At 42.0% G+C, this 14,568-nt stretch overlaps 1 protein-coding gene across 1 annotated transcript in view; it reads right to left on the bottom strand.

Annotated features, from left to right (window-relative positions):
* EML6 (EMAP like 6) overlaps nt 1-14,568 on the bottom strand; it is a 231,345-nt gene that overhangs the window by 134,828 nt on the left and 81,949 nt on the right. Inside the window, exons 2-5 of the mRNA XM_053666835.1 lie at nt 11,275-11,434; nt 8,174-8,272; nt 5,523-5,591; nt 1,206-1,391 (exon numbers count right to left, since the gene is read on the bottom strand). Coding sequence (XP_053522810.1) covers nt 1,206-1,391; nt 5,523-5,591; nt 8,174-8,272; nt 11,275-11,434 — 514 coding nt within the window. The remainder of the gene's footprint in view (nt 1-1,205; nt 1,392-5,522; nt 5,592-8,173; nt 8,273-11,274; nt 11,435-14,568) is intronic.

The following is a 14,568-nucleotide window of genomic DNA, read 5'->3' as shown; positions in this document are numbered from 1 at the left end:
TCATATAAATTGCTGCCCAAATAATCAAGTAAAGACATTTGGGCTAGGAACATAAACACTTCCACATCTCAATGAACTCAAGAAGGCACCACCTGAGCCCACCTGAGGGCGTACATCATAGTGGTGGTAGCTTATGCATCCTTGAAGATGCTTTTCTACATCTGAAATAGTTTCATAATTTAAAGATGGTTTTCTAAAAAAAAAAAGATGTTTTTCTGCAGGAAAATATTTTATTTGGTCTGTTTAAAAGTGCTACAAGTGAACAGTGTTGACCTAAGATCCAGAGAAAAGAGAAATTAGGTTACTAAGACAGCTGCTTTTATGAATGAGCACAAATACTTCTTGTTTTAAAAGCTGTTTCATACTTATTGAGGCCAAGAAAATTGGTCTTGAACATACAAGACAGTGAAAGGTTTAAAATTTCACAGCTCTTTTACTAAGAGTTCCTTAAACTTTTCTCCCTGTTATGAGTAATAGGGGATCAATTTGGAGGCAATAAATCAAGTCTCCTGTAACATTTTACCACACCTCTATTCCCTACAATAGGCTTGACGTTTCATGTCACCTCCATTGTGTCATCTGTAAATAGAGCAATGGATCCTTTTTAATATGGGTCAAAATTGAACAGAGAGCTCAGAAGTAAAGTTCGCCCTGTTCTCACAGAGCAGACCATCAAATGAGAGTTTGTCCGTGGTTTGTATTTGCATTTTAACAGCTTGTGATGTGGACCTAGAAGTGAGAAAAGTCTACTTTCCTAATGGATGCAGAAGTAGTTATCCCCAGCCTTGCTATTCAATGGGTGGGCCATAGGCTAGCAGCAGTGAGGTCACCCCAGATGCAGAGTCAGAATCTGCACATCAACACGATCTCCAGGAGACTTACAAGCACATTCAGGTATGAGAAGTGAGAAGTGCTGGTCGGTGAGAGGGAACTGACAACGAAATAGTTCCAGTCTTCTGCTGAGCTACTGTTGATGAACAGCAACACTAATCAGCCAGTTAGTAACTGAGGTGAAGGCTAATTAAATTATAGTGTTTTTTTTAAATATTTCTTCTAGGTGAACAAAAAACTTTGGGAAATCTTTCGGGCATATTTAGGGACTGTTCAGCAAAGCTGGATGATCCTCAGTGATGGGGAAAAGATAGAGACTTGTGGCCTTAACTTACTAAGTAAATCATACCAAATTTCCACACAGGAATACTCACACTATGTGCTCCTTGAATGGTGCGGACTAAATTGAGCCCTTTCCAGACATAGATGTCCCCATTTAAAGCACCGGAGTAGGTGATATCTTCTTTGGCACACGCAAGGCAAAGGATGGTCTGAAGATCCCCTGTTTTGCCAAATATCCCTCTTTTTGCAGTCAGAGCATTTCCACATAGCGTCCAAAACTAGGAAGTGATAAAATAAATAAATCCAAAAATAGAGCATTCCAATGCATGTCATTATTAGTGTTTACTTGTTTACGTTTCAATATGTGTTACATAATTTGCTACAGCTGAACTAGGTACATGTAATTTAACTTGTTTTGCTGCAACAGCAGAGAACCGTAAAACATTTTAGCCAACTAGCAGACTAAAAAAACTTATATTTCAAAATGTTCAAAGTTCCAAAATTTCAAAACTTTACTGTTTAATGATAATTTAATATAAAATGTCAGTGTCCCCAGATTTAGAATACAGAGGATGAATCATCATGCTTTTGTTTGATGAATTTCTTGTCAAATTATACAACTAGCATAGGTTCACTGTAGAGAAGTTTAGAAACACAGAAAAGATAAACAGGAAAATTAAAACTATCTACAACCTCCTGTTAACATTTTAGGCACTTTTTGGTGTATATAAATATATTTGGAAATAATCTGTTTCTAACTAAAAATACTATAAATCTTCCCTGTAAAAATGTTACGTAGAAATAAATACATTTTTAATATAAGCTATAGCTCCACACAGCCAAAGAACTGATGAGGCTTTTCGGTTTCACTGGTATAATTTCTCAGGTGCAAAACCACAAGCATAAAGCTTGAGCTACTCTATAGAAGGCAGCAGGGAGACAGACTCCCATGGTTACATAAAAATTAAATATTTTGCTTTGCCATACTTTTTTTCAAATATATGAACTGGTGTAACTTTAGTGCCACATACATAGTCCCTCAGTTTACAATGGCTCTTTACATATGTCTAGTTACTTAATCTTCGTAATACCCTTGAGAAGCGGCTAAGGCAGGTGTTATTATCCCTGTTGGGTGGGGAGAAGAAAGAGTCTTCACAGCTCACTGAGGATAAGGAAGGGTTCAGGGGGATTATACATGACAAAATATTGACATCTCGATCTTTGCTTTGGGAACTTTAAATCTAATGAAGATACACGTAAAACAACAAAAGACCATTTTAAGGCAGCCTATTCAGACCACCTATAAGTGGCAGGAGAATTCAAAGAGAGAAAACAGGTTGAATTAATTGGGATGAGTGAGAGCAGGATTGGGATACACCGTGAGAAAGAAATCACACTGGGGTTCAGAAGAGCAGGATTAGGCAGATCTAGGTGACAGGAAATGTGAGGAAAATCAGTGGCAACACTAATACTCTGTGCCTGCAGGAGAGGGAAACAGTGGTCCTCTCAGTCGGGGTTGTGGGGCTGGGGCGGCAAGGGACGTGGTGTGGTTCTGGAGGAAGCAGTTCTGGGACGGCTGTGCCACCAGGAGGGCCGGGCTCAGGCAGCTGTGCAAACGGAGGCCCTTCAGGAGGAGGAGAGACAGAGGTGCACCCCTGTGAGACAATACAAGGTTCTTCTCTCATTCCAGAAGAAAGTGTCAACTCTGGTGACTCATTCTTTGGGTACTGTTTTTATGACAAGGCATGAAAGTCTACATGGAAAGAATTTTAAAAATCTGGGAAAAGATAGGTAAAAGCTTTGGTAAGATATTTAAGTGTTAACTTTGAACCTGACCAAACTGTTAGACCTAACTACATACATGCCAAAGAACTTGATGTTCATTTCTTTCTCACTATGTCTCCCCAAGCATGAAGGTAAAAAAGAGAGAGAAATTTTGTAATTATTATCCCTTTAACTTGGGGTGTGCACCTCTGACCTCAGTTACTGAATTATTTCTAGATAAGACAACAGCAGAAAGTAGAGACCACTATGCATCTTCAGACACAAAGGATTTCTGATAAAATCACCCAATCCAATGGTATTAATGTTGACGTGAAATATTCTAAATAATCATATAATTCTCTAAAAAGACAGACATAAATGTAATGCCAGGATAGGTATGAGGTTTTCTCCAGAAAATGGCAAGTCCTTGACCTATTATCACCTCTTGGGGAGCACTTTCTGTTTGGAAAACAGTGCCAGTTGAGGGGAGCAGCACATCATCAAACCCGCATCAAATGGGGAGTCACTGTCCGTCTTCTCCAACCCCCATTCACAGACTATAACGCATGTCTTGTTGGAACTGGCAGTTACCTGGAGTTCATCAGGCCCAGGTAATCTCCAAGACCCCTTCGGTCTCCGACTAAGGACTGGAGAAGGATCAATACCCAAAGGCCTGGTACACTCATTTGCTGTAAAACCAACCAAGCAAACGAAGCTCAACTGCTACCGGTTTTCAAGAGTTCATTTCAGATCACTGATTTATTCACCTGTCTGCAACACCAGAAAGGATTTTACCCTAGCTATAAAAAATTCACATGGAAATATTTCCTCGGAGTGCATCAACGATTTTGCATTCACCATGTGACTGGTGTTATTCACAGGCTCTTAGGCACCTTTGGGAAGAAAGGGTGGGGGTCCTAGAACTGGATGAAGAAAATATAGATAGTGAAAAGTTTGTTGAAGTTTGTTGAAATTTGAGGTGGAATTCTTTCTAAACAAATTAATAAAGAATGGCTGAGCCAGGAGGAGGGGGATATAAGGGGACTAACTGGTAATGAAAAAAATACAATAAAGATTAAATTAAAAAAAGAATGGCTGAGCGGGCATTTGTAGATTCTTCCATTTGAGGTAAAAATCCTTATTTTTGCCTAGGAAAAAAATGCCTAAGTCTGCTAAAACACAATTAACAAATTTATCAGTATAAGTAGATCTTGGTGTTCCCAAATGAAGTTCCAGGGTTTTCTCTTTCTCTGCTCTTAGATTTAACTGATTGAAACTTAGAGTTAATGAAGGATGGAAAGAAACGAGAAGAAGCTAAGGGTTCTATCAATTAAGCAGCTTATCTATTATTTTTAAAAATCTAGTTTTGGGGAAAAGGGAGTTAAGCCAAGTTAGATCATTAAAGAAATGATTTCTGAGTGGGGAGACCTACACAGGGAACCAGAGACTGAGTTTAAACCTTCTCCGTACCACCATCTCTGTGGTCCTAGGAAATGGGAAAAGCAGTTTACATTATTGTACCCCTAACTGGTTCCATCTACTGGTCAATGTAATAACTCTTAATAAATTCAGGAGGTAGTTTTTCCTAGAGGAAGATTAAATAGCTCTCCCAGAGTCAGGTAGAGGGAGATAAAACCAACGTTCAATACAACTTCCTAGGCCGTGGCTTCCTCACTGCAGAATATGCGGGCTGGACGAGGGGTCCCAGACTCCCAGATAGCCGCCCAGCCTCGTGGGAGTCGGGCTCAGCATGAGCTCGCGTATTTCTTTACTTGTGGCTCCGAGAACAACTTGGTGCTCTTGCCATGTTTTAGACGGATCAGCAACTCATGTTGGCAGACACATATCTTTGATTAATAAAAGTTATTAGGCTGTTAATATTTAATGACTACAGTGTATTTAGTGGCCAAAGTCTTTCCAAGTCCTCTGGTGATGATAACATTGATAATCTTTGAACATGTTATGGGCCAAGGACCTTCCTGTTCCCCAGTCCCATGATTCATTCCATGGGTGACCAATGCCTCCTATCAACTCCTGACTGAAGCACCACCCCTCCCCTGGGTTCTGCTGCCTTCCAACCTCTCCCTACTAAACTCCCCTGCCCACCGAGGCTCAGCGCAAAGAGCACCCTTCCCTGCAGCACCCACCATTCCCTGACCACTTGGGATTATCCCTATAGAATTTCAGTTTGGCTTCTCTTAGATAACATTCCGTTTTCATGTTTTTAGTCGCTCCACTTCAAGCAGACTGAAAAGAGGGTCAGTTTTCACTCCTTCACACAGTACCAACTCAGCTGTTTGTCAAATTTAATGAGTGTTCTAGACTTTCACGTGGGCTGTGTGAAACATAAGGAAGGATCCTCCAACTGCTGCTGAAGCAACAAGTACCCGTATTTCAGCAAACGTATTCTCAGGTTAGAATCAGGCCTTTGCACAAAGGTTACAAATTGTTTATGAAGCCCTAAGGTGTTGGTAGGACGCCTGATGTTAGCTTCCTTGGATATCAGAGAAGCAGATACGAAGGCTCGAAATTCAAGAAAAACTATATGAAGTTGAGTAGTTTCTCAGCACCAAATTATGTATATAAACACCTAAAATTCTTTTCATTCAAGGTACCAAAAAAATTGAAAAAGATAACCACTTTACCTTTATATGTTTTACTCCACAGCTAACCACTCTGTTTGGCTGATACGGATCCCAGGAAATATCAAAAATCTGTTTAAAAAATATTAAAAGTTGCTATGTTGGTCTCTGACGTGTTTTTACCTTCTTTCAGATATCATCACTCTGACCGCCAGTACTCCGCCCTGACTCTAAAACACAATGTTACCTGCACAGACTGCAAAGTGGAGGGCCAGAGTCAGGGGATGAGTCAGGAATTGCTAACACGTGTTTTATTGTCTCATCTCTACTTACCTTAGGCCTGGATAGAGAGGTAATAATTAACCACAATCACTGAGAACAAATTGGTATCATATTTTTAACTTTGTGCAGGGTAAATAAATTGTGATGATGTAGGATAATTTTTTATCAAATTTTCAATAGCTTTCCACAAGGCTCATTAAACACTTTTGAGAGAGTTTTTTAAAAATGAAAAATAAAAAGAATTATAAAATGCTTCATTTTGAGTAGGAAAATGGGGCCAGCAGTTTCTAGTATCACAGAAGTTAACATTCCTCAACATCAGGTAGAGCTGTTTACCTGGCACCAAGCCCACCGAGGCCGTCATTTTAATCTGATCCATAATGCTATCATAGTTTCAGTTTTCCTGGGAACTGCAAACATTTCTGCTAATATTATTCATCATTCTTTAAGAAAAGCTACCAGGTAGACTGCAGGTAGTCCTGTTTCCACTGGGGGATAGGGAACAGAAGACTATGGTCCTTGAGGGTCAAATCACCAGTGGTAGTTGTTGAACGTGTGCGTTCCCCTGGCAGAGAGAACGGATTTAATGGGTCTGAAATTGAGTCCAGGCACCTGCATCTTTAAACAGACCCTGGGAGATTCTGATGCAGGTGGCCCGCAGACCACATTCTCTGAAGCTCTAATAGAAAAAAGAATCAACTGCCAGGGCCAGCATCTAGACCACAGATGCCACTTACTTCTCATCACATAGGAAGGAGCAGTATGAGCCAATCATCAGAGAAAGAAGGAAGACCCATAACCTTTGTTTAGAAAGGAACACTTACGCACCACAGAAAGGGCACTAAAGAAAGAGCACTTGGTCCGAGGACCCGTCTCAGCTTTGCAAGCTCAGGCAATGCTTAGTATCTCTAACCTTAACCTCATCTTCCTCAAAATGAGTGACACCACCTCAGTTTTGTTATGAGGTCCATTAAGATAAGGTAAATATGATCATTTTGCCAGCTGCAAAGCACTCATTATACAAATGAGTACAGGGGATTAAGCACGTTAGCCACTAAAATAATTTTGAACATAATTATTTGCACATAAGCATTCAGTAATCATTTCTATTAGCATCAATAATAAAGAACAAAACTAGGTGTGATAGAAATTACAGGGTCTGGGAGAGCAATGTTATAAAAGAACACTATTTCATTAAAATATTCTAGGCTATTAAAATTAGACTTCTCACTAGCATAGCAGTGCACTTCTTACAAGCCACCCCTAACTGGAAAGTGTACAATACAGTAACAAAGCAACAGGAAATTCATCTACCAATCCACTCCAATCAGTTTACTTTACAAGATATGATGGGCTCACAGCATAAACAGAAGCAGTACCATACAAAATGTAAGAACTGCAAATATTTTCAACTTGTTCAGTAAGAGCTAAGTTGTTACCAATTAAATACCAACAAGTTAATACCAATACCTGGGGGTAGAACCCAAGAATCACGATCGATGCTATAAATTGATGATGTGTAGTTAGGGCTGGGAACCACTGAGCCAGGCTGCTTCCAACACTGAAGTTCCACTGCCAGTTACTCCCGGACTTTCTGAGAACTTAATCCCCAAGTACAATTTGCCCAAATGTGTAGGGACAACTATGGGATCCCCTTAATACCACAATTATTCATGGGAAGCTACACTAGTCATATAAAAAGGCTTTTTCAGACTTCACACAAAATTTAATACTTAATTGAGACGTCCTTCTGCGTGGGTATTCAGCAAAAATACAAAACAACCAGGAATCAATGTAAGACAATCATACAAAGTCATTATTTTTTAATTAGAAAATGAAGGCAGTAAATTAGCCAAATTATTTTCATTATGCAAGATACTACAGAAATCGATTTCCTACCAGTTAATGCATAGGCCAGCTTCACACCCCACTGTGCCAGCCATGACTACGTGGAACTATCATTTCTGATCACACTCACTTCAGTGTGAATGACAAGCAGCCACACCTTACACTCAGGTGCCCAAGGGCAGCAAAGAACCACAAAGTTGTCATCACATTCATTTGAAATTCAAAGGTATATGCTTTTAAATGTATTCTGTGAATATAAATTTCTAACAACTACTTCCATTTCTAAATAAATACATATATCTAAACTTTGCATATAATTTCAAATTCAGTTCTATTTTGATTTTATGAGGAGGCCGTGAAAAGCAGTAACAACTTAAATGAAGCATTCGGTCTCTGGAAGAGATGCCAACGTGCTATTAATCCTAAATTAATTTTTAAAAAACAGTAAGTTTTAAAGGTGAACATGTAGGGAAAGCATACACAAGGAAAATGGACTTTAAAAAGTATTAGGAACTTTGAGAAGCTCTATCACAGTCCCCCCAGTTACACCACCTGTAGGGCTTGATCCAGCAAGGTCTCCTTACCCGGTCGGAGTGGCCGGTGGCTGAGGCCAGCAGCTTTCCCTTCCTCCAGTCCCAAATGCAGACTGTGTTTTTGGCATCTAATCCCACAGAGGCTAAACGCTAAGAATAAGAACGATAACTTAATACCTAAAAATGATGGCAAGATTTCCCATTATCCATGCCCCCCTTCAACAAACGGTTACTGATTACCTATTATGGGCCAAGCTTTGGGCTTATAATGAGAAAAATAATTTCTCAAGATCCACCTTAAATCCAAAAAAGCTATCACAGATGACTTCCATGCATATATATTGAAATTTCAAAAACCTATCAGTTACAACTCAATTATCCTTCTTAAACATAGAAACATATGTGCAAAAATCTCCTGAATCTCTAGTTAGTCATTGGAAACCATAGAAACAGAACTTGAAGGCAGGGTTTAAATTTATTTTTTAAATTTAAGATCTTAATGTGATATTTAAGAAAGTCTAGGATTTTATAGTCTGAGAGCCTCAACAAACTGCTAGAATTAAAAGGTCTGACCAACAAATAAAGGAGAAATCCCATATATAATATTATTTTCATTCTTCTTAATTTCCATAATTTCACAAACATCCCAAGTGACTCAAGAATACGTAATTTTAGTAAAAGGAAACTGGCACTTCATCTTCCAGTACAAATTCTTTGGGTTCATATCAGAATTTGTCCTCAAGGGAGAGGAAAATTTAGCTTACCTTTCACCAAAGTGAAACCCACATTTCTCGGTCGAGACAAAGCCAAAAGGAATCTGTTTTGTTCTTTTGTAGTGACAGACCCTATAGCTACCTGAGAAACATTTATATTCCCTTTACTGCTTGAGAGGGGATGGGCCATTTGTCATTTTCTAAATATCACTTGATTCCAGTGAACTCTGTCTAGGGAATAAGGTAGACCTGAAGAGATAGGCTCAGCAAGCCAGGAAATCTGTCCTGGTAAGCACAAGAGGTTATTTTCCTCAACCGACTGAAGTGCCCCGAGTCCACCCTACCCCCGACTCTGCAAAATGAAGCCTAAAAGTTAAAGCTGACTTCCCTCAGTCACTTTACATTTTTCTTGCCATGCTTTAGAACAGCGATTTTCAGCCAGCGTGCTGTGACACTCTGGTGTGCTGCCAGAGTTTCTAAAACATACAATATTTTAGTCAAGGGCACTTCTTTTCCCTTAGATTGTCAAATAAAATGGCAACAGCCAACCGATATGAATGAATCAAAATCATACCTATTTTTGTCAGATTGGCACAAGATATGGTGTGCTCCAGAACTGTAGCAATTAGTTTAGGTGTGGCATGAGATGAAAAAGGTTGAATACTGTTGCTTTAAAACCAATTCTGATAAAGAATGTTTGCTAGAAAAACGCAACCAAAATCAGATTAGAGAATGCGAATTTAAGAACACATCCAAGCACACATTTACACCTGTGTGTGTGTGCATCCTGACACAGTCATTCAATTTAGTCAGGAAGTCCATAACTTCAAGTTCAAACAAAAGTCAGTAACCAGCTTTTTTGTCTTTAGATGTGGATATGCAATGGAATGTAGCATTACCCTCACTAAATTAGATGAGATTACAGTGTAGTAAAATCAGAACCAGATATACCAGAGGTCTACATTGTAGTGAATCTGGTTCTAGGAAGAAAAATGAATAATGAACACTATTCTCTCAAAGTAGAAGAATGCTGGTCCACCCACGGTAATTGTTTAAAAAGTGACTCAAACCAGGTCAAGTCCTACGATCCACTGAACTTCACACAAACTCCGAGTTTGGTCAAGTATCTATGAATAATTTGACAGGTCTTTTTACAGCACAGGCTTACAGAATTCTGAACTTTGACAAAAATCGGATTGGAGACATTAACTGGCAGAAATACGGAGGGTTTAAAAAGAGTAAAAGTGGCTTAGGAACGCGGAGAAGGCCGGGGAGGAAGGTAAGGCCTTAGTGAGGAGGAAAATGCAGCCGGGAATGACCCCTTGATATTTCCACTCCTTTCTGTAACATAGTTTTAAAATTGAGATACAATCAATGTCTATGACATATAACCAAATCTTCTCTGCCAAGTGTTGCTGGACGTCAAAGAAAAGACAGAAAATTTGTTGGGACCACTGGGAAGGCTTCACGATGACCTTTGAAGTGTGTGGAAGACTGAGTTACTTTAAGGGGCAAAGAGGCTGGACAGGATGCTTGAGGTGGGGAGGACAGCCTGAGGGGGCCCGCAGGTGCGAAGAGCAAGGGCTGGTGGAGGGCTCCTGCTCACCTGTCCAGTTCGACCACAAGGGGATAGTGAAGATAAGGCTGGAGCAGGTGGTTGGCCTGGAACGCCCAGCTACAAAATGCGGACCTGATTCAATGGGTAACCTAAGGTTTCTTGTTATAAAACAATTCTCTGACACTTTTTTTTTCAGTTGGTGAAATGTATTATCAAGAAATTTACTGTGTTGAGACCATTTCAGAGGTTGTTTAAATTGTCAGGTAGACACGGAGTTGGAACTTACAGGATGGTGGCAGAGAGGATGGGCTGGAGAGGGTGAATGTCAGGGCTGTGTAAAGAAACTAATAAACACTCATGCAGCAGTGACTGCCTGAATTCTCAGGGAGTGGGTAAGGAGAAGCTGTTAGAAGTGACCTCAAGGGAAAGAGTCCAAGAGAACCCTCTCAGTAGATTGTTAGGAGATGATGTCAACTTCTGAAAGCAAGGGAAACCAAGGTGACGCTCAGGGTATGAGGTTTATAGAACAGGTTTGGTCCAACCTTTATTCTAAACAGGAAGCTAACAATGGAAGACAAAGTGGAATTGCTGAGCAGAATTGCTCAGTCATGGTGGACGTGGTCAGCATGAGTTCAGGACTTCCTCTGGAAGCTTTTTAACCAGAGGCTGAGACTGGGGGGCCGGGACCTCATTGGGTTTATTCAGAGCTGGGTGTCAGTGCCATAGGCTCGGAAAAGGCTCAAACAGGTGAAGACCCTCAGAGGCTGCCAAGGGGAGACAGCAAGGGTTGTTAGACCTAAGTCTATAGGCCTTGTGAATCATAACTCTAAGTGACCTATGAGAAATCATTAAAGAAAATGAAAATAGAAAAAGAAACACACCTGTCCATCCGAGTCGAAAGCCAGGCAGGCGACTCCATGTGTATGGACATCTTTGAGGATAGACACGGTCTGGACATTATAGGAATCCCATATACATATATATGGCTCCTTCCCAACTTGGCCAGTTGCAACTAGAGTTTTATCTGGATGTAAGGCAAGGCTGAAAAAGAAAAAGGGCTCTTTTCACATCCTCTCTGAACACAGTCAAGAAAAACACCAATCATCTTTTATCCACATTTGTTTCTCATTTTAATCACCTAACAAGAAAAACAATCTGAACTATCCCCCTAAAGTAATTAATTACCCAATTGGCCTAAATATACCATAAATGTTCAACTTTGGCAAAGAGGCTTAGCATAATTTAAAAACAGTTTCATCTGACTTTACCCACTTGGTTACCTTGAAAATGAGACACTATCAGGATTATAATTCTATGATTAGAAGAATCTTATGTATGGTTCTGCTTTATGTCATGATGTTTCCTCACTAATTTTGAACATATCATTCAGCTTTCAAGCCAGCTTTTGACTTCAGTTTAGGGGAGCCGCTGTTGCCAGGAGAAAGCGCGCTCCTCAGGGTTAACTAAACCAGCTGGAGACGCCACACACCACACTCATCAGGGTTTCAAAGCACAGAGGGGTCCGAGTCAAGTGCTGCTCCCGTGGCCACAGATCATGTATTTGAAATGAAAGTGTCTCTTTTACATCAATTTACTGTGACACCAAGAGAACTGCTAATTACTATGCTTGTATTTTGTGCATTTTCCCTCTGCAGTCCAATCAAAATAAAACTCCGTCAAACACCAACCAGAATTTCTAGGAGTCTGTAGCAGCTAAGTGGGAGAAATGTTATCATTACTATTTCCAGCTGAGAAATCACTCTCATGTTTTAAATTTACCGTGTAAAGAAGTTGTGCCTTTCTAAAAATAGGTATTGGAATTGAAAACAGAACAAAAAAGAGCACATTAACTATATTTGAAAAAACTAGCAGGTGACTGATTACCTGGTAACAAAAGTCGGGCTTTCCCCCTTTTCGATTTCAGCGTGACTTTAGTAAGAGTACACGCTCCGGAATCAGACACCTGGATTTGCACACTGGCTGCCCTTTACTACCTCTGGTCACTTGAACGTATTGCTTGATCTCTTTTGACTCACGTTCCTCGTCCATAAAATGAAGATACTATATTCAAACAGGCAACATAATGACTGTAGAGCATTTAGCACAGGACCCGGCACAAAGTGAGCACTTGATACAAGTTCTTTACCACCATCATTCGTGTAACTGGAGTCAGATAGATAACGACTGACAAGATCAAGTCTCTGGGGACACGGCGTGCCTTTAAAAAGCAAACTACTTCCTGGTTCTCTCCTGGCTCCGTGCGCGGTCCCCACAATTCTGCAGCCACCAAACACCGTAGGGTGTCACGGTGGTCCCTTCCTGGGCCGCCCACCAAACCTAGTGCTATTACAGAGGACCCCTGAGTACCACCCGGCCCCTCACCGACAGGCCCTCCCGGGCCGTGTACCCTGAAGCTGAGCGCAGCTGTCTTCCCAGGGGCTCCCCACGCCCTGCTCCACATGTCTGCAGTCCAGGCACTGCCTCGAAGCTGGAGGTCCGCTCCACTTGCACCCTCCTGTCGAAGGTGGGTGCTGCACCGGACTTGTTTTCCTTTTTAGGCAGAGGGTGCAGTGAGAGCGCACAGGGGCGCTCTGTGGCTCCGGCTGCGTTGGGTAGTGAGTGCAGGTCCAAATGGAGCGTCGGGGAGGCTCGAAGAATGGTGGAGTCAGGCCCCGGGTGCTGGAGCCACGGCCTCTCTCCCCAGAGGAGCCAAGACCTCGTGGGATCTCGGGAGTTCCACGGGGCCAGCAGAGGAATCCTGAGATGAGAAACACCTGGTGCCCCAGGTGCCGAGGCTACTCATCCTTGACTTGTCAGTAAGGTGCCTGGCTCACACCGCCTGTCAAGCCAACCCCAATCCTCCTTGATGCATCATCACCTTCCCCTCTAACCCCAACGCCGAGTCACAGTGCAGGGCACTTTGCCCCACCTGCTGCCAGGTGTTGGGGACCAGGCTATGGCTTAAAGGCTGTGCAGGGGCAGACCAGGCAATTGCTAATGGTGTGAAGGCCGCAAGTCTATCACCTCCCAGGAGGACGAAGCCTTTGGAGCGTGGACGTAGGCTTCTGGCTCGGCCGCTGGGGCCCCAACCCAACATTTCCCGAGGTCCAGGGCTGCAGCAACCCAAGCACACTGTTTCATTGCACATCCTTGTGGCCGGTTATTTCCCAGGCAGCAGCAACGAGGTGTCTAGAACTTGTTCCCAGAGTCCATCACTGCCTGTTTCTGGAGACTTTTCCTGGAAGAACAGCCTCTAGACATTGCTCTCTCCTCTGACAGCGAGCCTCTTCACTCAGGCCCTTCCATCAGGAAGTGCTCTCCTCTGGCGAACGCCCCAGCAAGAATGCCCACAGGTTTGGTGAGCCCTGGACAGAGGGCGTGGGGTTTCCCGGGAAGGCAAACAAGGTGCAGGCATGCTTTGTGGCTTCAGCTGTGTAGCAGGGAGTGTGGGAGGGTCCAGATGGAGAGGCAGGTGAGGACAGGCCGGGATGCACTGAGCATCAGAAGAGGCTCAGAGAAGAGTAACTCAGGCCCCAGGTGCGGCTGCTGAGACCCCTCTCCCCAGAGGAAGCCCCATCTCTCAGAATCCGGCAGAGGAGTCCTGGGAAGAGAAACACTTGGGAGCCCGGATCTGCGCTGTATAACAAGTGCTCGCGGGGAAGCGTACCCTCAGGAATCTTCGTAAGGAGTGATGAAAAGATAACGTACACGGGTGCAGCTTTGTCACAACAGATGAATGCGAGAGGCTTGAAAACTTTTTATGGTCGTAGAGCACTTTGGCCTTCAGACTTGATGAGAAGTGACCAAAAAGGTATAAAATGACCCTCCCAATCTTAATTTTGCTGGGGTATCTTTGGCATTTGATGGTATCTAGATGTCCTAGAAAATTACAAGCTGATTACCAGTTGCCACATTTGTTTCATTAAAGTAAGTGGATGGAAGAAGTCTGTAAACACCTAATGACAAACTGGTATATGTATTTTAGCTCATTCATTCAACAAACCTTTATTTAAGTACCTACAAAATATCAGGGGTGGCATTACAAATACAGAGACAGAAAATACACTGCCCATGAGGAAGGACAGACATGAATAAATAATGAAATGTCAATACATACACACATACGATACAACACATATAAAAAGATGGAAGACAGAGGATGGGGTGCCCAGCTG

The sequence above is a fragment of the Artibeus jamaicensis genome, unplaced genomic scaffold (assembly GCF_021234435.1).
Source record: "Artibeus jamaicensis isolate MK-2021 breed Jamaican fruit bat unplaced genomic scaffold, CSHL_Jam_final contig_465, whole genome shotgun sequence".
Taxonomy (NCBI): domain Eukaryota; kingdom Metazoa; phylum Chordata; class Mammalia; order Chiroptera; family Phyllostomidae; genus Artibeus; species Artibeus jamaicensis.
Note: the sequence above shows the minus strand (reverse complement) of the source record. Positions and strands in the feature narration are given on the sequence as shown.